At 50.1% G+C, this 23,514-nt stretch overlaps 1 protein-coding gene across 5 annotated transcripts in view; it reads right to left on the reverse strand.

The window, feature by feature from the left end:
* Positions 1 to 1,372: 1,372 nt before the first annotated feature.
* Positions 1,373 to 23,514, reverse strand: part of GRID1 (glutamate ionotropic receptor delta type subunit 1) — a 627,303-nt gene continuing 605,161 nt past the window's right edge. For 3 of the 5 annotated variants that reach the window (XM_074374325.1, XM_074374324.1, XM_074374326.1), the window contains 3 exons: positions 18,902 to 19,068; positions 12,916 to 13,156; positions 1,373 to 2,097 (listed from right to left, as the gene is read on the reverse strand). In XM_074374325.1, coding sequence (XP_074230426.1) covers positions 1,669 to 2,097; positions 12,916 to 13,156; positions 18,902 to 19,068 — 837 coding nt within the window. In that variant the 3' untranslated portion in view covers positions 1,373 to 1,668. Of the gene's footprint in view, positions 2,098 to 12,566; positions 12,659 to 12,915; positions 13,157 to 18,901; positions 19,069 to 23,514 lie in introns of those variants that run through there. The other 2 variants (XM_074374328.1, XM_074374329.1) reach the window with 2 other exon arrangements.

Below are 23,514 nucleotides of genomic sequence, written 5' to 3' on the forward strand. Positions count from 1 at the left end.
CTGAGGACTGACTGCTGGGGGAGGGAGCCCCGCCCCTCCCAGTGCCAGACATGGGCTGTGTTGACCACCCCGGCATGTTAGGTGAGCAGAATCACCCTGGTCTCCAGAAGGAGAAGAGCTGAAGTGAGACAGCTCAGATGGCTGGGATCACTCTGCAGCTGGCATCTTTCCCCTAACCCCCTCTCTGATTCTACAGTTTAATTGCCCCAGAAAGGGTAAGGGCGGGAGGGAGGGCTGTCAGGTTGTCTTAGCCTTAAGAAACAGAGTTTCCTAGCAGGTTTGCCAGCTCAGGGATAGGCCCGGAATCTCAGAGACTATCTGATGCTCTCAGCCGGGAGGGTCCCTGCTAAGGGCTGGATCACAGGATGAGGTCTTCCAGTCTAGAGAAGGTGGTGAAATGACGTGAGGGCCCCTTCTGGGTCCTGGCCCTGTTTGGCAGACCCTCCTGCAGGGTTTAAGACCCAGAGACATCCTTTTGCTTTTGAAGCTATGTCCCTGGGGGCTGGGAATCACTTGTCTTCACACCACACAGAGTTACGCTGTTCTTTGGCTAGGAGCCAAGGCTTCCTCTTACCTGAACAAACATGGTCCTTTTTACCTATTCCAGGCACTCCCATCACTTAGAGTGTGGGTCTGCTCACCTGGGGTACCTCTCTCCCCTCCTTCAACAGGATTCTCTGACCTGAAACCATGAGTCCCACCCCAAGGGAATACTCTCCCCCCACCTGTCTTCTCGTCCCACCACCTCACCTGGTCCACACAGCACACCTCACACCTCCCCATCCTTATGGACAAAGCCAAGCCCACCTCTGCCCAGCCTCCCCGAGGCAATGAGGGGGACCTACCCTTCTTCTCCCATAGTCAATTACTTGTTGATTCTTCTAATTAGGGGGAAAAAAAGTAAAAAAAAAAAAAACAAGGCCAACAGCATAACTAGAGCACATCAGCCTCAGAGCCCTCAGAGATGGTGGCCTCAGCCTGGATGCTTCTCTTGGGCCAGTGGAACACAGCGGCACGCAGTGGGGGGACCCACAGCACCGCCCTGGGTCCTGGGAGCCTCCTCGGTCTCAGGCTGACGGGCAGAGCTGATCACCTTACAGCACAGCGACCCAGGGGCCAGGCCGAGGCGGGCTCGAGGCTCACCCTTTATCTACCCAGAGGACTGAGAGGAACAAAGGGCCAGGAGCAGAGGAGCAGGGCAGGAAACCAACCGTTTTCCTGGGCAGCAGGCAGCACCAGGGGCTCCTGCACAGGGACTGGCTGCTCACCTCCCCAGCCCCATCAGCCAGAGGGGCTCCTTCTTTGATGGCCCCTCCTGCCCTCGTCCTCAGAAAGGCCCGGGAACAGGGGGGGCTTCTTTGGCACTTCAGAATGATCACAAGTAATTTGCCTTTTTATTCATATAGAACAAAATTTACAAAGTCATTCATACAGTTTTTGTGTTTTTTTTTTTTTACTGACTTCGAAAATTGGGAATATTCAAAATACACTTTTACCCCACTCCATTCTGTCATTATTTACACGTATATACAAGAAAAATGAAAGAGTCTCTGTGTCTGTGTGTACGTGTGCGTGTGTCGGTGTGTGTGTGGTCTGTGTCGTCATTTTCCGGTATTAAAAAGCTCTGCTGGTCGGGTGGGTGGACGGGCGGGCGGGCAGGCGGCGCGGTCAGATGGAGGTGCCGTGGGAGGTGTCCAGGGCCTCTGGAAGGACGCCTCCGGGCACCGGCTGGAAGGACATGGGGATGGGGGTCTTCACGGGGCTCTGGCGGAACAGCCCCCCGTTGGGCGACCTGTGTTTGCACTGCATGGAGGGCATGGTGGCCGAGCTGCTCAGGGGCAGAGGCAGGTTGCTGCCGGGCCCCGACGAGAGTGTCCGGCTGGTGCCGTGGCTGCTTTGCTCGGGCAGAAAGGTGCTGACCGACAGCTGCGTGTTCTGGTACTCCCGCGTCGGCTCCAAGGCCTGGCTGGGGGCCAGGCCCCCCATCTCCAGGGCCGAGAGCTCAATGGACGCTGGGGAAATCTGCTTGTGAGCGATGTCTTCATCCATGAGGCTGTTCATACGCCGATGCACCTGCTCCAGATTCACTTCTTTGTCCTGGAGGGCGAGCACAGGAAGGTCAGGCCAAGCCCTAACGGGAGCCAAGCCTGGCTTTCTACAAACTCTCGGAGGCCAGAGACCCCACGTCTGCTCAGCCTGCTGGGCAGTGGGTGACCATGCCCCCATTTCTCCCACCTCCCCTCAACCATATGGCCAGCCCTCAGTGACCTGGGGTACCAGGAGCCGAAGACACTGCCCCCGGGTAGCAAAAACCCTTCAAGCAGGACTTGGCAGCTCCCTTCTGCTCTCTGCTTAGAATCACTGTCACACCCAGAGGCAACCTTTGGGAGAAGATGCTTTGAACAACTGGCAGAAATAGCAGAAGGCAGGAGTCCCATGAGATTAATAATAGGAAATGGTCCTTGAGCCCCTAACATGCCCCACGCATTTGCCATTTAGTGTTCACAACGCTCAAAAGACTCCATGTGATCATCCCCACTTTACACAGAAAGACGCTTGGGTTCAGGAAGGTCAGTGACCTCCCCAGAGTCATATCCCCAGTAAGTGGAAGAGGCAGCTCCGGAAGCCTGGGGTACGCAAGATCTCCAGAGATGCCGGGGAGGGGACAGGCCCCTGTCTGGAAGGCGCGTGGGGTCCTGGATGAGGATGAGGGATGGGATGGTGAGCGAAGGGACTTCCCAGGAGTCAGCTGACCTTCCTGGTATCAGGCATGTTGAGGTTGTTGAGATAAGTTACCCTCACACCTCACTCTTTTTCCATATGGTGAATGGCATCAAGGAAGTCGTTCACTTACATATTTGCATAAGAAAGAAAACAGAACAGATATCATTCTTTGATATTTTTGTCTGAAGTGTCAGAATAAATCAAAGAGACCAAACTGCTTGAAAGCTAATTTGACAAAGACTATGTGATCTGCTTCCTCAGTTTCTTCCCTGTGAGGTGGGGTACGAAGCCCCACGGTGTCCACGGAAAAGCCACACCAGCCCCTCAATGAGGTGTTAGGAGTTAGTACTAATGTGCCAGGCAAGTTTGTTTCCACTGCCTATGCTTCCCTGGTGTCAAACTCCCAGAGAAATACCATGTCAAAGCTCTGCTCTGAGACAGAACATCACAGCTGTCTAATGCTGACACCCATACAGCAGAGAGAGGAACCTGTCCCCTGCCCACCTCGTAGGGTTGTTAGAAATACCACAAAATGTAAAAGTCTTGAATGTGCTTTCAAAAGAAAAAAGAAGGAGCCACACAAATCCAAGGGCCATTCCAGTGGCTGCTTTGAGCTCCTCTGAGGCTGGCGGGAGAGGATATTCTTCCGGAAGAGGCAAACCTGAAAAACTGGTGTGAGTTCCCCTCTCATACGGGAGGGAGCACATGGGACGAAACCTTATCCCAGCCTTTCCCAGGCGAAGGCGCTGTCTCCGCAGTCTACCCTGGGCTCCCAACGCCCCCTGGCATGTCAAATGCAGGGCCACTGCTCTTTCCACAACTGCTGAGTTCATGACTGGCACACAGGGCTGTCTTTCCCGAACAAGAAAGCTGACAACACCCATACAACAATGAAGAACTCAGTCTAAGCCAAGAAGAAATCTGAAGATAAGGAAGCCAACAGGTTTGAGGGTGGAAGACCCTGCGGGGAGTGGTTTGGTGTCAGAGACGGAAACCACATCAGAAATCATTGACAAAGCCCCATGGGCAGAGCCAACATTCCAGTGATCCGAAGCCCCACACAGCAGAGCTCAGCTCACTGATGCTGGGAGACCAGCTCTCAGCTGGGGGACACCTCAGGGTGGCAAGTGTGGTGGGTGTAACTGGGGGAAGTGGCTAGAAAGTACCAGGGCTTTACTCAGTCACAGACAATATGGAGCATGCAGTGTCTCTTACTGACTCCCTCAACACTTTGCAAAATATGCAAAAACCAAATCCAAGTTCTCGTCTTAGTTGATCCTGCTCTGTGCAATCTTGCCCTTCCCTGTGTTTCATTTATATGCTTTGTTTCTATTCTTGCATATCAAACTATTTTTAATAGTGTTTAAATCACTATATTAGGCCTTGGCTGTTTTAGTGCCATCAAGCACCAAGTCCCCCTTCCTAAGAAGACCATGGTTTATTTGCTTTTGGGGAATCACTTTTTCCCTACCGGGTAACATCTGGCAGTGCCCTGCCTACCTGTAGCCAAAAGATAGGCCCGTGACCCAAGTAAGAACTATAGAACTGAACCTGAACCTTGAACAAAGAGATACAGAGACAGGAAATGGTGGACGCTCCATCCATTACAGTGGTAGAGCTTCAACAAACTTCCTACTCTGTGGCCATCCTCCTGGATCTTGTCTCCCAGCTTTGGACCAGCCTTGACTTCTGCCCATCACCCAGCATGCTTCTCTAGCCTTCTCATGGCTGCTGTGAGCTCCCGATAAGCTTCCGATGCAGCGTTTTCATGTGGGTTAGCCAAAGTCAGCACCACAGCTGTATTGGTAAATATTTATAGCTACAGGCTATTTTCATGTCAAAATATATGTAGGGCACAAGACAGGTACCAGAAAGCCTAGAAGCTGGAGAAATTGAAGGAGAATTTCAGACACTTTTTGGAGTTTAATAATATAAACGTTCCTTCTCTTTGTAGCTAGCAAAGCTTTGATTAAGATGGATAAGCCGAGTGCCCACAATGGCAGAGCCAATGAGGGAAAACTGATAACCAAGTGGTCCTGGAATCATTGGAAGAACTAGTTAGTTGCATGATCTTGCCTTTTCCTGCTTTCTATTTTATTTCCAGGGCTTTAAGCATTCTTTTTGAGTTTGGAAATAAGTAGTTTAAGAGTAGACTGATTTGGAGTGGGAAGTGAGTATCTTGGTCCCAGCTCTGTTCACTCTGGATTCTGGCAGTTAGATGAGAGAGCTTGGACCTTTTTCTCATAGTTAGTGGAAAACTCGACCAGGACAGGTGTTCAGGAGATGCTCTCATTTTGTTGGGGTCTATAGACAGAGGAAGGAAAAATTCCTACCAAAGAAGGCCATAAGGAGACAGAGAATCAAAAGTGGGGGCAAAGTAAAAGGAGCCCTGTAACCCAGCAGAAGCCTATGGGGCTTTCCTGGGACAGACTCCCCCCCAACCCCGACACCCCTGCCTCTTCCACCTGCCTCTTCTCTTGTGGTAGAAAAACGTTACCCAAATTCCAGGGAGCAAATTTAATCCGAGACATGAGAAAATGCAGAAACAAAGGAAAACAGTCAAGCAGGACAAAATAATAACAGTTTAGCCATTAAACAAAGTCACAGACCTTTAATTCCTCCTCAAGGGATAGAGATAATATTCTGAGCCATCTTCTTGAGCTGGTTTGCGGATAACCAAAACCCCTACCAGGTGGAAGAAGTTACCTGTTTGCTGCCCACAAGCACATAGACCTCAGACCAGTTGGAATCAGAATCCTCATGATGTTGATTCTTGAGTACCTCACCACCAACCAATCAGAAGAATGTCCACAGGCTGATCATGTACCCCACAACCCTCCCCCTCCCGCTGTTTTTAAAAACTTTTCCCTGGAAGTCACTGGGGAGTTTGGGTCTTTTGAGCATTAAGCACCCTTTCTCTTTGCTTGGCGCCCTGCAATAAACACTGTGCTTTCCTTCACCACAACCCGGTGTCAGGTGTCAACAGATTAGCTTTGTGGCAGGTGAGTGAACCCAAGTTTGGTTCAGTGACAGTCCTCTTACCTAATGCCAGGGACACAAAAATAAGGAGGGCTTTGGGGGAAGATCAACCAACCAAAATCTTCTGGAGAAACATGTGAGCTAAAGAGGTCACTGAGATGAAATCCTTCACCAGTGAAGTATAAGGGAGAGGAGGCTTGAGGGGGTAGTATCATTAAAGTGGTAGGAGACAGGCATGAATCTCTCATAATAATCACAGCTCCAAGGAGTTGACCAGGTAGTCACAAAGCATCCAGAATGAAGACCAGCCCAGAGTGTGAGTGTGGAGATAATCCCGTTACCTTAGGGTCAGTATTTTTGGAGGAAAGAGCCAGAATAAATAGTTTTTTAAATCCATATTTTTTCCTTGCCTCCAATTAAGGACAAATGAAGGAATTCCAAGGACTGAAGAGCTCTGCAGTGGGTCTCAACTTCCATTTGAGGTTTTCATTAGCCTATAACCTCTCCACGTCAGGACACAAGACAAAATGTCCACACCAATGGAACAAACTTTCCAAGGAGACCTTTCCACACCAAATGGTGGTCAAGAAATTCATCCTATCCACACCAATGAGACCTCATTCTATTCAAATTCTATTACTGCTGGTAGATCCAACACAAAAATCACACCTTGAAAGAGGAGGATGCCTTCAAAAGCTTCCTACATTGATTGTCTAACTGGACAGAAAAAATGAGCAGAGCCAAAGCAAATACCTCCCTCTCCTCTCCGGAAAACACACACAGCCCATTTTTGAGTCTCCCAATTTGTCCTCTAAGGTGCTTGTTTAAGGGGGCAGAGCTGAAGTGCAGAGAGCTGGGAGAAACCAGCTGATTTGGAAATAATGGAAGCACTGTCTTCTTGGATCAGATTTAGCACACACTAAGTCATTTCTGGTGGCCCCCTGGCCAAGGAAATAGGAGGCAGAAATAATCTGCCTGCTCAAGGAAAGAAGCAGGAGTGATTTGAATAATTATCTATATTTTAGACAAAATGGGGCATTCTATTATGTTATGCAAATTCAAATAATGGACTTTTTTATGTGCACTACATCAGTTTACATCCTCATTATCTCAAGGTTTCGGTGTTCAACCAGGTAATGACAGCTGTGGAAAGAGACTTGGAAGCTTGCTGCTGCATTCATTAATTTACTGTAGGTAACTGACCTAGTCAAACATCCCTGAATATGACATAAAATTCACTGACTGCATTTATCCATGAATCCAGCTGAATTCCAGCTCTGTGTTTCTCACCTCTTATTAAATATGACAACATATGCACCAACAGAGGTTACTGTGGACCCTCTCCCAGGCATTGTCTTGCAGAGAAGTAAAGTTCTGTAATTAAGCTGCTGTTCACCAACGTGGAAATAGTACAGTGTACTGGAAAACGGTAATTAACTAAACTGTCGTCTATGTAACAGCGGGTTACCCGCGGGACTCATTAGAACTGACTTTGGAGTCCAACGGCTCCTATTTTAAGTTGGGCGGGAACAAAATAGGACGAGACTTCTCACCTGGCTAGGATGGTTGTAGGAGGCGATGTCCTGTTACCGCAGACCAACCAACCAGATGCTAAATAAGACCTAACTGGCTGGAAGAAACGCTATCAATGTGATCTTCTTAAGTGTTCATCCAAAGACTTGCCTGAACCCAAGGGGCTGGACTCTGAGAGGTCTAAGAGTAGTGGCTGAGTAAGAGCAAAGAAGCTCAACTTTCAATCAATGAAGTGGTCTCGGGAGATGATGGGAATTTTTTGCAGAGCATTATGGGAAAGGGTTTTGATGAGCTTAACTGCAGATTTTGTGGGGGAGGGCAATGAGAGAAGGGGGCACAGAGACCTCCTATCATGAATGGTAGAGGCAGGTACACACCGGGTGAAGAGCCCTGCTGAAGGTTATGCAAGTCTATGGTAGTGGATCACCAGGATGAGAGACAATATCTACCTGGTTCCAAAAATCCGAGCTCCTTTCTACCCAATTCCCCTTAGCGTGATAGTGTAGACCAGTGGTTTCCTCTTGGCAGGATCTGAGAAACACATGTGGAGCCTCTAGAAATTCCAGTTGTTCAGATCTGCTTAATATGAGCCTTTGGGGAATGGAGCCCAGGCATCTGTATTTCTAAGAGGCTCCAGGATTAATCGCCTCTGATGTGCAGCCAGAATTGAGCGCCATTGATCCAGCTGCAATGATTACACAGCAGTTTAACATTAACAACGCTTTCCTTATAGGATCCTAGACTGGTTCATTCATTCGATAAACACTGAGGCTCCTACTACCAGATGAGCGAATGTTCTTCATGAAGCATCCATCTTGATCCCTGGCACATAGAAGATCCTCCATACTTTATATTCATCATCCCTTAATGAGAGGTTTCACTGCTCCAGAGACTGGGCCAAGTGATGGGAATGCAGAGCAGGAGGAGCACCAGCAGACTCAAAGCAGAGACGGCTCGGTAAACCATTAGCGGCAATTTGGAATTACAGCCAATGTGAGTGTGTACGCGGGCAGGCGAGGCAGCTGGTGGAGATGAGCAGGAGAGGTTTTACAGGAAGGAGGGAAGTCTAACCTGGTTTTGAGATGCACGCTGGTGTGTGGTGAGTGTTCAGTGCCTGGAACTGGAAGCTCTGGGCTCAGGGCTGAAAAACACACTCACTGCCCTTACTCTCCTGCTAAGAGATCTGGTAACAGCAGTGTAGCCAGTGGGCCAGGCTCAGTTTTCAGCCAAAGATGTGAGCCCCTCTGGGGTTCAGAGGATGTAAGCGCCTAGCTAGGAGCCAGGATCTGGCTCAGAGAAGACTCTCAGTTACACCCCCCATCCTCAAACCATCTGGAAATGCTTGGTAGGAACCCCTGCTCCTGCACACACCCGATGGAAGGGCCAGTGGCAGACAAATCATTCATATCCCAGTTCCACCCCTGCCACTTCTGAGTCCCATTTCTCCAGGGATAAGGATGCCTTCCTCAAGTGCTGCTGAAGACGATCAGGAGAGTTAAGAAGGTAACATGAACTTTTCCTGGCACAGAGAAGGTGCCCTAAGATGTGACTCATCTTCCTCACATCCAGTACTGCCCATCACAAGGTCCCTGGGAGGGAGGAGGCCCTTGGCCACCATTCACCAAGCACGTTCCCATTGGCTCAGGGGCTGCATAAGGCCCCTGACATGCTGTCCCTCATTGAACCTCAGGGCCACACTGGGAGGTTGGCATAAAAGAAGAAGGAAAAGGTGCAGGAAAGGATGCCTCTACATGGGGTTAAGAAGCATCGGAGGTGTAGTGGCAGAGAAAGGCGTACCTCCGAGGAGAGTGCTCCTAGCAGCAAATCTTCCACAGAGAGCAGAATGCATTGCGGGGGTTTGCAGATGGAATTTGGCCCACTGGCCAGAACGGAGGGGCCTGGCTGCAACTCTGCCCCGGCTGCCTGGCCACCTGACCTCTGCCAGCCCCTGTCTGCAGTGGAAGCAGGGATGGGGTCGGGATGGGGGGCAGGCGAGGCAGGAAGCTACAAGAATTCCAAGCTCCCAGCCCAGTGACAAGCGACTCATCCCTCACTTCTCTTGTCACCTCCCGTTTGTGCAGTTCTCATCTTTATTTCATGAATATTTTATTCTCAGAGCAATGGCTCCACTTCCCCTCATAAATCTAGAGAGTGGCTCTTTACTGCATCTGCGGAGCTGGGCGCACTCACCTGCATTGGGTAACTACATAATCGTCTGATTCCTTAGAAAAAAAATATGAGCTCATATCCACATGAATATTAAGAAGCTGAGTGCACATTACCACTCTTCCCCAAGTAGGTGTCTGAACTCTGAAGAATCGCAGCACAAGCTGTTAAATATGACTAGGACTCCACCCAAAGACAGGTTTCTGGCTCTTAAGAAATATAACCAATGCCCCGAAATGAAGCATTCTGAGATTAACCACACTTCCACCTAATTGCAAATGCTGGTCTGTAGAACACGGGCAACCGGCAACACAAAGTTGTCCTGGATTGGATACCATTATTATTTGTCAAAGTTGAAAACAGCTGCTTCTAAAATCCTGTTGTTGCCACCCTTTCCTGGTTCCTAGTCCCTATGTGATGAGGCAGAAACCCCTTGGTCTGGCATCTAAGTCCTTCAGAGCAAGTTCCTGCTTGATACCGTGGCCTCCTGTACTCCCATCTCCTTGCTGGAGCCCACATTCCAGCCCTCGGAGCTGCCGGAGGTGGGATGACTTTGTTTACCCCTGTTGATCACCCTGCCCAAAAGGCAACATCCAATCTCATCTCCAGCCCCAGGATTAGTAGCAACCCTTCAACACTCAGTTCTAGCACGTCCAAGCTCCAGGAACTCCTCACTACCCAGGAGCCTACGTCTGTGACTCCATGACACCCTGGCTGGGTTGGGTGGCCCTGAATGTCTGATGGAACCCGCTGCTCACTTCAGGACTGCCCTGATCAACAGCACGACGGAGACTGCTTGGCTGACCTCTCCCCAACATCTGCCCATGCAGCGGTCAGCCCTCTGAGGACACGGATTGTGTCACTACGGGCATACTTATTAAAGGAAGAAGGCGAGGAAGGGAGCAATTTCATTTGAACACCAGAAACCCAGAAGAACAGGTAAAAGATAGAATATCTCCTCCTTTTACCGTGTAACACCCCGAGGGGCTGGAGGAAGGGCAGCTACCATGCTTTGTCCAACCTGCCTCTACATCAACTCTCTTTCCTATCCCGAAGCAGGTTGGCACCCTCAGGCAGAAAGTTCCACATTTTCTAAGCAGGACCAATGTATTTCACTCTTTCCTCTTGTGCCTGAGATCCTGGGCTTATGCAGAAGCCAAAAAGGAAGACAGGATGCTTTCCTGGCAAGAAGGGAGCTGTTCTTCCCAGCTAGATCACCCCTTGGTCTCTTGGTCTTTCTTTCTTTTTGCCTCTGCCTTCTATGTCTCTCCAATGCTCTCTCTTACACACACACACACACACACACACACACACACACACACACACCCTGTGACAATTCATTCTGGGCTGTCCAGGCTGGACCAGGCACTCTATACTGAACCAGGAGATGTGACGAGACAAGGCTGGAAGCAGACAAGGATGTCCAATCCTGAAGAAGGATGGCCTCTCGATGTACCTGGCTCACAAGTGACATTCTGGAGGGCTGGGTTTGAGACTGTGTTCCCTGGGTGCCACACTGCCCACAATGTCCCAGAATGGTGACTCCATGACAGTGCAATGCTCGACCAGCTGGAAAACTTGTCCTCCTCCGCTGACCAAAGGGACATTTGCACAGAGGAAATCAAGATGCTGTAAACTTCATAGAAAATTGTCCAGTAGCAAAAGAAGCTTGACTTGGGACCATTAACTCTTCTTTTCAAGTGAGGCAGGAAGCCCCATATAAAGACCAGCAGGACCCCCAAGCAGGGCCACTACTCTTGTGCCGGTACCATCCGGTTCCCTGGCCCAGAGGCTCTCTCACTTTTTGCCTTTGAAACAGCTTACTTACCCCTAAAATTCTATTGGTTCCCTGAGCTCACTTCTGATTGGTTATTTCCTTCACTCTTGCTTGGTTATTACTCTCACTTCTGATTGGTCCATTTGTAGTACTTCATTTGCATGGAGCTCAATCCTGATTGGTTATTTCTCTCACTCCTGATTGGTTTATTTCTACAAAGCTTGTTCCTGGTTGGTCAACTTCTGTTATACTTTATTTGCATATGATGTTGCAAAGTGTAAAACTGGCAGCCTATAAAGGCCTGTGTAAACCTACAGATGGGGTCCAGAACTTGGAGGGTTAACTCCTCTGGGCCCACTGGCATAATAAACCTGAGTTCTCCAACTCTCCGAGTGCTGCTTGGTCTCCCACCCGGATCCAGGTTGCTGTCACAACTGAGCTGTAACAGCGAGCTGTAACACATTTTTCTGCAACACAAGGAGTTTTCCTCAAATCTCTTTCTTTTTTCTTTCCTGTGGCCCAGGGTGACAGGAGAGCCACTAAGGCAGTGAGAGACTCAGACCTTACACTTCCTTACGTGGAAGTATACAGATGGCCCGAGAGGAAGACGGATGGCCTGAGAACATTTCAGACATGCTGAGTCAAACAACAAGTTCCTTCCAGCAAAAACGAAGTGTGATGACAGGGAGCTCACTGCCTGGTATGAATGGAGTGTCTGTCCTCACTCCCAGCCATGCCAGGGGCTCCGATATAGGCTGACACGTGGGGCTGTGGCCACCCACTCTTTCCAGGCAGCAGAGATGGTGGCCATGGTGATGGGGTGCTGGTTATTCTATTGCTTTTTGTTTGAAAGTTATCCTGTTGATATCAACATAATCTATAAGTGGGGCTGTGATTCAAGAAGTTGCCGAGGTGTATGTGTCACGTGGTGACAGCCCCACAGTGGAGTGGCTGGGCTTGTGCTACCAAGCCTGCGTGTAGATTTTTGCCAGGACAGCATCCTTAGCAAATGATGACTGTTGCCGCCCTCCCCTAGAGGAGCTGGCTCCAGGAGAACTTGGTGAAGACTTTATATGAAAAAAAAAAGGAAGGAAGGAAGAGAAATAGCTTGAAGAAGAACACAAACCCAAAGAGAAGGAAATGTGGAGGGCAGAATCAGCTTGCAAGAAAGTGTGCTCAGAGCCCGGAGTCAGAACAGAGCCACAGACTTCCCTGTGCGCGCTGTGCCCGGAGGCATGTGGGCAGAGCCGGGCCCTTCAAGGAGGAGGAAGAGAAGAAGGGGTGGGGAGGGGCAGGGGCCGGTCCCCCTCACATGCTGGGAGAGCAGGGCCCACGGCCCCTGGTGAGAAGTCAAAGAGAACCAGGCAGGAAGGCGTTTCCTCTCTTACCCTACAGCTGGTCTCTCCAGGTCAGGGTGGAGGCACATGGGCGGGGCAGGGTGGGGAAGGGCTCTCTGGCGCTGCTCATGCGGTACCCGCTCTACAGATAAATACACGACTTTAGTGGCCACGGCTGGTGCCTTGGCACTTTGTTCAAGCATGAAAACATCCCCTATATTTGTTCTCTGGCTTTAAAAGCAAAACAAAATAACACCACCATCCCCCAGGGTAAAACACTGTCTCCAGACAGGGTGCTTGGGTCAATATTAACTGGACGAAAACCACCCGCCGAGTGGCCCAGTGGGACTGTCCTGCCTCTAGGCCGCAGAAAGGAGAAACAGGGCCTGGGGCACGGACCTCTTTGGGGGTCTCCTGGTGGCACCGGTTGCTGTTCCACCACAACTCCAGGGCGGCCACCAGGCAGGCGAGGAGGAGGCCGATGGCCAGGATGCAGAAGACCCCGGCGAAGCTGTGCAGCTTAAGGGATTTGCCATCAGCCTGGGCGCTGGTGTGGCTGGTGAGGTCGCAGCGGCCCGTGTGCGGCCACCACTTCTGCTTGAGCACATCCAGGTCCCCGGTGTCCTGAAGTTCCAGGATCCTGCAAGACACAATCCGTGTGAGCCACAGCCCTGGCGTCACCCTCACAGCCCTGGGGGCATTGGACCCTCCCCCACCATGCTGGCTCCTCCACAGACAATGCTGCACCCTCACAGCAGACAGGCAGCTCTCTGCCTCGACTCTTCCCCTCCCAATCCATTCTCCACTCTACGGGCAGAGCACCCTTCTCCAAACACTCATCAGATTTGTCGTCTTCCTCCTCCAACCTCCATGCCCTCTCCCACCTTGTCCCACTGTGCACGGACCAAGTCCAATGGCAAAGCACACAAGGACCCTTCACATAGGCTCCTGGGACAAGCTCCGAGGATAAAATCGGGAAATATAGAAACGGACAAGGCAAACAGTCTGAGGACCTGGGAAAATGCTTTCTTAAAAACGTCAATAATTATATCCTAAGCTTCTCTCACTAGGATTCGCCAAACAGTTCATTCATTCGATCTGAGGAGCATCTGCGTTGTGCCAAGTACGAGGTTCAACACGGCTGAGAGTACGGTCTAGAGACACAGACCTGGACACTGAAACAATTAGGGTGATCAACGTGGAGAAAGAGGCTGTGATCAGCACGATGAAATGAAAGCAGAGGTACTAAGAAAGGTGCATCGGGAGGGTGGCCTGGCCTGGAGGGGGAGGGTAGACCTCGTCAAGGAGGTGACAGGAAAGCATAACATAGCTCACACGGGTCCAGTGCATCTCTGTGCCGGGGGATCTCCTAACTACTCGACCAGCAGTGTTTAATTCTCACGTCAATTCTTTGAGAAGGATACTTCCGTGTTCCTGTTGTTATAGAGAAGGAGATGGAGGTACAGAGAGGCGAAATCTCTTGCCAAAGTCGTCTGGTGTTTGGCAGATGATATTTAATGAGGAGGAAGAGCCTTCCCGAGACGAGAACCAGGTTTGAAAGTCTTGTCTAGGGGTAAGTGCTTGGCGTGCAGGAGAGGCTAAAACGTGGCGAGTGAGGCTGGAGGGTGGTGGGTGGGGAGGAAGGCGATGTGAGATGAAAACAGTGGACCAGGCAGAGGCGAGAATCTGGGCTCTGAGACGGTGTGAGGGGGATCTGGATTTCATCCTTGTAAGCCTCTGCCCTGGACCTGCGTTGCAGATCAGCTGTGACCACAGGCTAAGGCTGAGCTCAGTGACAATGCACGGGCTGTGACTGGTGGAGAGGGAAGGTGACAGCTCACAGGGGGTGCCCTGCCCCGTCAGCATCACAGGCCGGCGTAGCATGGCCTCTTGCCGGCTGGGAACAGCCTGGCTCAATGCAAAGAGCAGGCTTTGGAGGCACCACTCCTGCCCGGGTGTCCTCAGACAAGTGACTTGCCCCTGCTAAGCCTGGCTTCCTCATCGTTGCAAGACAGACCCACGATCCCCAGTAGGTGAGCTGATCCTTCGGAACCGGGGCTGAGCGGCGTTCTCCGTGGTTTCCCCTGCGCGAGCACAGTGGCCGGCACAACTCGAGCCATCAGTGGATGTTTGTTGCATCGATATGTGTTGTACGAATGTCTTAATCATGAAAACTAACCTGAACTAGAATGACTGCCATGAGGTAATGAGACAATGCCAGCTAAGTGGTCAGGGCACAAAAGATTTAGGATGCAGCTTGGCCACTGAGATAAAGGCATGATTTACTCGGGCATCTGTGTGGCTTGGGGTCGCACTTGGTATGCCATAGATCTCTTCTGTGACACATGCTGTGATTAACTGAGCAGCCGCAGTGTCCCATAACCTCCAAGTGGCCCTGGATGTGTCAGGGAAGCTGCGTGTCTGCACGTCCACTGGCTCGCACGGAGAGGTAAGTCGCTCCAGGAAGGTCTGAGTTGATGGGGACTCCTGGCAGTTACAGGAACCCCAGGGCTGGATATGAGAGGACTCACGTTTGGCTGCTGGCTCGCCATGGAGAGGCAGCAGGGTTTTGCATTTATTGGCACAGTTTCTGCTCTGGTGGACATCAGTCCAAAGCCAGGCTCGGCCATCACACTGGCCATGTGAGGAAACCTCTCAGCTCAAGCTCTCGTACCCAGAAAATCTGAGGTCATAACAAAAGTACCTACCTCAAAGAATTATGGTGACAAAGGGAAAAGAGGGAACACGTGGGACCCCTCAACTCAAGGTCCAACAAGAGCTTCATAAAACTAGTCAGTATGGCACACGGTCTGGTCAATATGGCACCATGGGTCCAGTGCATCTGGACCTCCTAACTGCTCGACCAGCAGTGTTTAATTCTCACTTCAACTCTCTGAGAAGGCTACTTCCGTGTTCCCATATTTATAGAGAAGGAGATGGAGGTACAGAGAGGTGAAATCTCTTGCCACGGTCATCTGGTGGTTGGCAGGGATGATATTTAATGAGGAAGAGCCCTTCTGAGATGAGAACCAGGTCCAATATTGACACAAGCTGCCTTTTATTGAGAACATATCCTCACACCAGCCTGCAGAGTAGTTCTGATGACGACGGGTTTACAGACGGAAGACCAGAGGCTCAGAATTGAGATGACTTGCTCCCGGTTGCAAATTAGAAAGAGGCCAAGTGGCTCTTCAGAGCTGGGTCACGCTGACCCGGAAGGCCATGCTCTTTCCGGAACACCAGGCTGCTAAGTGCAGCCAGCCAGCTCTCTGAGAGTCAGTTTCTGGCCTTGGGGACGGTGCGACTCCGACCAGAGCAGGGCCGTAGGGCCGGATTCCCACTCCTGCGCTCATTAACTGCAGTGTCGGGCAAGCGGCTTAATTTTGCTGACGCTTCCGTCCGTCCTGCTCCTTACACTTGTCTGTGCTTTTTTATGCCCAACATTATTCGAGGAAGAATGTCAGGCAATTTATAGGAAAACATAGAATACAATAAAACCAAACAAGCAAATCCAAAAGAAAATATAAATAGGTAAGCAACAGAGGAAAGATAAAACAAGTCACGGGGACAAAAATGACCCTAGGAATGAGGCCAAACGAATGCACACCATAATCATCTCTCCTCCTGCCTCTGAGTAAGCCAGAGCGATAATAGCCACTTCCTGAAGCCAGTGGCTCTATTTTGCAGACAGACATAATTGCAGGTGCTTTCCTTCAGTCAATAGTCATGGAGCCTGCAACACAGTAGGTGCTCCATAAATGGCTATTAAGTTGCTAAACATTTGCTGAATGCCTACTCCGCATGCTTCGGTCCACAAAAGGGCGACAGCACTGCAGCCCCGCCACACACATACATCACTTGTAGCCTACAGACCCCATCCTCTGCCAAAGCAAGGGAGCTGATCTGTTTCCAAGGAGATAACTTAGTTCTTGGGACTATGGGTAGGAGGGTTACGGCGGCTCCAGATAAGACTGGGATCTGTTATTTACCAAGGACCCTTTTCCTGTAAATGCATTGCTTCCTGGACCTGTCACCATCCTCCTCTCAGGTGTGACCCAGCCAGGGCCAGCTCACAGTTCTCTATGCACCATATAACGGAGCTTCTTAAAGAAACATTGGCACCAGTAAGTTGGAAACCTGAGGTCTGAGTGTTACCCCTAAGTAGACACCCATCTGCTCAGGTGGGGGCTGTGGGAGATACTTCCAGCCCAGGAAGGGTTATAACAGAGAGGCTGATGACAATACTTCGGGAGCCCGCTGGGGATATTGACTTACAGTCATACATCACGTGGCCTTCTGATGAAAGCAAAGAGTAATAAACCACTTCCTGCCAGAATCACACAAAAACTGGACTAGCCACTTTGTTCCCATCCCCTGAAGTATCCAGCCGAGAACCAAGCTATCTCTTCTCTCCAGTGTGTCAATGTTCACTTCAGCAGAGTTTCAGGAGATCTCAGAGCAGTTTAAGTGCAGAGGGACCTGAACCTGCCCACACTGGGGACCCTGTGCTTCTGTGAGCACTGTCTGGCGGCACATGAGCTGTCTTGGTGGTGGTGCGGCTGCTGTGTTGGCCTCCCAAGCTCCCTTACCATCTGTTCCAGGGAGGTGCTCACAGGTTGATGGCCTGTGGAAGGCCCTGAGCATCCCATCCCAGAAAACCAAGTGGGGAAACCTTGCAAACACCAATGTATTATCCATCCTGGAGAGAAGCCATTTTTTCTTCATATTCAATCTGAGCAATGGATAAATCACTCCTCCTCCTTCTCTTGTGTCATCTCTCTCTTCCCCAGGAGGCAAGGGGAGGCTCGGAGTATACACTTGATTAAATTCTAGAGAAAACCCAAAAGCCTCATTTAACTTAATTAGTTCTACCCGTTTTCCCAGTTTTGCAAGCAAGCCACTGAATGAGTGAGTTACAGGACCTCCTCCTCAGCCTTTCCCTGACGGGGTGTAGGCTCAGGTGCTCACAATTAGGAGAGCCCGGTCAACACCTAGAAGGTAAGAGAAGGGAGGTGGGAGGGCTCAAGGTCTGACCGCAACATGGACCCAGCACTAGGGCTCGGGGCACCTGCATTCTTCTAGCTCTGCGAGTAGCTGGCGGAGCCACCCTCAGCACAAGTTACTCTCTGTGTGCTTGGGGATGTTAATAGTCTCTAAGAATTCTTGCCCCTCCAAGTGCTGGAAAGCATGTGTCAATCAGACAACTGAGGGCTGACCCTAAGCCTCGGTACCTCAGCACCTCAGCACCTGGACAGTTCCGCCGCATTTGGGATTTTGGTGGATCGAGGCAGAGCTCTGTAGTTCTGCCCCTTTACCTGTCAGGATGTCACCTCACAGATGTGTGTAAATGGTGGGCCCAAGGCTTAGACGTCCTTCGGGGCACGAGCCCCTGTTAGCAGGCTGGCTCCCAGGAAAAGGCCACCGAGCTCACCCATGCTCTTTCCCCCAGCCCTTCCTGAGAGGCCAAGTCACCTGGTCAAGGACTAAGGTAAGTAAGTCCCCACAGCGGAAGATGGCGGGAGGATAATGAGAAACTGTCTTCCTCAAGGAGGCCGGCCAGATGTTCACTTGCAAACTCAGTCACGCCCAAGAGTCCAGAGAAGATCAGGATGAAGGGATGCACTCGTACCAGAAAATCACAAGGGGGCTGACTAGGCCAAAGCAAACTAGACGTCCCTATGTTCATTTCTGGTGGACGGCATCCTCGTGCCTTTGCTTAGGCCAGGCATGCCCATTGCTAGTGTTAACCCAGGAAGCTGACCTGGGAAGGACAGGGAGGAGGCAGGCGACGAGGGCCAGCGTCGGTGGGTAGCGTCTGTTGCCTCAGCCCATGTGCAGATGCCTGTGGGGTCAATCTGCTTCTCTCACCCCACTTTTTCCCAAGTCTCCACACTGACTCTTCCCACTTTGCATTTTTGTAAGAAGTTATTACTGGGCTCTTGCCAGATCCAATTAATCCTGCATTCAGTTTTAAATTACTGACTCTCTCTGGATAACTCCTACTCATCCTCCAGGCCTCCAGGGTCACCTCCTCTGGGAAGTCCTCCCTGGTCTTCCGAATCTGGTCAGGTGCCCTCTTTTGTCCTCTTCCAGCCCCAGAATATCCTCTCTGTCTCACCTGCTGCCCTATGCTGGCATCACCTACTCACATCACAGCCCCCACTGAGATTAGGCACCTTCATGGGAAGGGACTGTATACTTCTTTTTTATCCCAGGACCGGGCACAGGCCTAGTTGGGGGTGGGGTGAGGGAGGAGCACGGATTGGCGCATAGTTGGTGCTGAGGTAAACGTGATGGATAAACAAGCTTTCATCTCCCAAAAGGAAAGTTATCCTCCAGCCCCAGCACAGGCGACTGTGGGAGTTGCCTCGGTGACCGGGCCTACCTCTGGGAGAAGAGGTCCCTGTAGGGGCTGCCGTGCTGCAGGGCGATCCCATAGCCCTTGCTGCTGACACGGTTGCCGATGACCGTCACGGAGCAGTCGTCATCTGTCAGGGCTGCGTACTCCACCACGGCCACGTCCCACAGAAAGGCGTAGTTCCCCTTCTTTGCCTGAAAGACCAAAATCACCGTGAAGTCAGGCAGACCTGGTCTGCTGTCTCAGTCTTCAGCAGCAAGACATTCCAATGGCGAGATTTGAGGGACCCCCTCCTAAGTGGTCCTCCTGTCCGGCCAACCAGCACAACAACTCTTTTATTTTCTGGTCTATAGATTCCACCACCGGTTGACGCCATTCACTGTGGTTATGTAAAAGGATGCGATGCTGCCTCCAGGAGGCCCCAGTGTAGCACATCTCACAGAGAGAGGGGGGCAAGAGGAGCCATACGTGGGCTCTAAGACTAGCCTCCTGGTCCCCGTGGCATGGACCTGTTTCTCAGATTAGTGAACTCACCTTGGAAACTGCAGAAAGTTTGACCCGAGGGAATTCAGATTTCCTGATCAGAGATTAAATAGTATCTATTGAATATTTCTACTTAGAAGTTGACTGAGCCCTGCTTAAGGTGAATGTGGGAGATGGCCCTAGGTTCAATGCCCCCAGGTGGCTGAGACTTAATATTTAAGTCCATGCAATGTCTGGGGAAGAACCCACTAAGGACAGCGTCCTGATTGTTACGGTGCCAAGCTGGATTTCTGCCACTTGCCTTTCACCGCCCACAGAGGAGTGTGTACATGTACCAACAGACACGCACACAAACATGCATACACACATTTATATATACGCATGTGTGTGCACACACGTGCACATATGGGCAGGTTTCTGGTGTCAGGGTTTCTGTATCAGTGCAACGGTTGCAGAGTATTCCATCAGGAATTTGCCTGTGGCTGCAGCCGCAGTCCCGCTCCATCACACCCACCCATAGCAGACTTTCAGTTCTATCCTGAGACTTAATCCTGACTTGGCCTGGAGTTTAGACACTCAGAGGGAACGCGAGCTACTTTGATTTTTGGAAGAAGATGCACACTAGACATTGTCACTTGGCCAGCTTAAAATAGAGCATACTGTTCTTAATGCAGCCAAGAGCCTGGTTTATAGTCTCCCCTTTGCTTTCTCCTTCGGTCCTACCACAGTTCACGTGAGATGCTGGAAGACCCCAGTCTGGGGCGGTGGCAGGGCTGAAACATCACAGGTAACCACAGGACAAGCTGGTAAGCTACAGGCTTCGTGGTACTGTCAGGGGTCTTGTTCCACGTTCCTGCCTTCATTCAGTCGAGTCTTCATGTCCACTGAGACTTCCCAGAGAGTGCCAAAGCTGCTCGGGTGAAGCTCATCAAGATTTTACTTCTTTGGGGACCCTACATGCCCACGGGCCAACATGGCTCATTTTCTCATCAGGAGTTTTCCACTGGAAGGATTTGTGGGCAGAGTGTGGCATCACCCTGCCGAGAATATACTGCTCCCGGCCATTCACACAATTTTGCAGGATGACCTCGTAAGAAATGACACACGCTGTGCCACCCACGGACGTTCACCTCAGGGAACAATCCAAATAGTACCTCAGAGCATCTTTCCTCAGTCCAGCCAATTTCGGGAGTCCCTAAAGGGCGCTGACCCAGGTGACAAGATTACACTCATCTCTCTCCCTCCACGTGGGAAGATAACAGTCCTTGAAATTTTTTTCCTGCTGGCAAACACGGTTTTCTCATGGAAAGATAGAAATTTTCCACTCTTAGTAACCGAGTTTCTCCGCAAAATGTTGACTTATGACCTAGTATTTGGCTTCCGTCCAACTCTGGAGCATTTCATACCCTGGCTCGCAATTCAACGTGACAATCAGACATCGTTATTTGCACGATTTCAAAAGGGTGCGTCATGTTGAAGGAAGAATTAAGACCAAGTTTGTTTCTATGTTTCGAGTGATGTTCCAAGAAGGAGAAAGGAATAAGCTGACCCAACTTGACTGGAAGGTGACTCTGACAGAAGCTTGGCGTGGCCATTCTAACGGGGCACTTGGAGCCCGTCAAGCCACAAGCATCTGTAGCTCCAGTTTGGGCTATGTGATAGGTGAGCACAGATGCGTGAAGGAAGCTGCATTTATAGCCCTGCTCCCTAAGCTGAGAAGGCAGAACACATATGGAAGGGATGCTGGCAATGTCTCAGCTGCAAATCCCTGCTAACCAGGAAGGCAGCCGAGAGAAGAGGAGGAAGTAGAACTTCTCCCTCTTGAGTTGCTGAAAGACCCCAGACACTCAACCTCCTTATTTGTAAAAACGGACTAAGTTGACTATCATATTTCTTATGTCTGCGTAAAGAAGCATGTGGCCGGGTCCCTAATCTACTTGACAATGCCAGGTCAGAGAGGACCCCACATCTTGTATGTGGGCCAGATCAGAAGCTGCAGTTGCAACAGGGCTTTATCTTTAGGAAATGCTCTCCATCTCCGACATCTCTCCCTCACTTTCTCAGCATCCCAGAGCTTCCTGGGTCCTCCTCTTCTAGCCTCACCCTGAGTGAAATGCAGCATCAAAACCTTCCCTGGGCTTCTCAAGTCTATCAGTTTCCAGGAAAACTTTCTGGATCTTGCAGACATCTCCCCAATCTTCCTGGTGTGTCACAGCCCTTGTATGGGACAGAAGGCTTCTTAGGTAGGACCCTGCCCTCAGGAACACTTTAGACGCCAGCTATAAGAAGCTTGAGCATTGCACGCATCATGGCCGTATCCCCTTGACAGAGACCCTTTCCTTGCCCAATGCAGAATGAACTCCCCACAACCTCCCCAGAGTTATAAGCCTCTCCCTTGTAGGATCAGAAGCAGTTTTCCACACAGCCCCTAATAATTATGTTTCGACCTTCTTATTCTGTGCTGCTGATCCACAAGGTCTGGCCTCTCCACATGTGGGGGACACCAACTGTAGCAAACATCTACCTTCAGGAGAGCCAAGAATTTCCTCTTTCTCTCCTCTCCTATCACAGGATCTCCCTCGTCCTGTCTCGAGTCTGAGTGTTTACCCCATCCTGCTCAAGGTTCAGCTCCGTCCTCTGTGGCTCAGTCTCTCATCTAGTCATTACTTCCACTGAGAAGGCATTTCTACCCCTCCCTCCACTCTCCATTCCCTAAACTCCATGCCAGAGACCCCCAACCCTTTGAGACACTGGTCATTTCCTATTTATATAAACTACTTCTTTCTGTTGAAGATTTTCCCCCTAGTCTCTTCTCTCAGACAGAGCACTGGCAGGAATCTAGTCTCTTCTCAATCGTGTGCCATGGACTGTCCCTCACAGGGAGAGAAGGGTGAACTCAGACCCCTTCCTGCAGGAGTCCCTTGGCCAAGGGACAACAGATCTTCATGGTAGCTTTTTGCCACTTCCTGTTCATACTAACTCCTCCTTTCTCCTGTCTCCAGTCCTGTCCTTTCCCCACTTCCCAGGTGGCTCTGGGGAGTTAAGGAGGATGTTATGTGAGAGCAGGAGCAATAAGCAATGAGTTGTTTACAAATAGATTATTGACATTTATTTCACAAAGTCTAAATGATGAAAGTGTTACCATAGACTGGTGTTCTGCAATAAAACAAAGAACAAATACTGTCTTTCGTCTCTTTAATGAGTTAAATTACCTCTATCTGGCTGGCCCATTTATAGTATTCAATGTATTCTGAATTTCTAATCAATGACTTACCATGCATCAATGCCTTGGGATGTGGCTGCTGGAGACAAGGCTAGTAGATTCAGCCAAGCCTTCCCCAGGCCTTTGGCTCTACGCAGAGCCTAGATGGACATAAAAACCCAGGGAGCCCTTTAGAGCTGGCTCTGGGGTTCTGGGACTCCAGCCCAAGATTCCTTCAGGAGCTCTGAAGGCATTTGCACATCATCTAAGAAAGCAGAGTTTTGAAAGTTGATAGAGTCAAGAAATGTTAATTCCCTGCTCCCATAGTTTTGTTTTGTTTTCTGATTGATCATAGCCAATGTTAGTGAGGCTGTGACAAAGTGGGCATGATCCTTCGTTGGCGACAGGCATCCCAGAAGGACACGACCCTTCGGAAAGTAACGCAGCAACACCTAACAGGAACATCTAACACTGCTCATGTCCTCTGCCCTAGAAAATTAAGGATTTAACCTAAAAAGTAAACCAAGTGTATCTGTGTATCTTAAAGATGTGGCAGATACTTTAGATCTAATGTATATAAAGTAAGCATGGGAACAGTTAAAACATTTAATTTAGGAAAATAATTTAATATAGTTCACAAACATGATGTGAACCTAGGCAACCAACAGTAATTATACAGACTATGCAGAAACATATACATATGTATACACATATATAGAAAATGAAAACAATAGCAAATGAGGGGATGGACACACTGTTATTATTGTTCTATGGACATGTAAAATATAATATGGCAAAAAAAGGACAAGAATGTTACATAATGGAGTGGGATTAGTGATGGTCCTTAGGGCAAGCTGATTAAATTTTTTCTTTAGTCTTGTTACACAATCTGTGCTATCACACAGCATGTAGGTACCGAAGCTGGTCTCCATCTCCCTGTGTGCACTTAGAAGTG

The sequence above is a fragment of the Camelus bactrianus genome, chromosome 11 (genome assembly GCF_048773025.1).
Source record: "Camelus bactrianus isolate YW-2024 breed Bactrian camel chromosome 11, ASM4877302v1, whole genome shotgun sequence".
Classification (NCBI taxonomy): Eukaryota; Metazoa; Chordata; class Mammalia; order Artiodactyla; family Camelidae; genus Camelus; species Camelus bactrianus.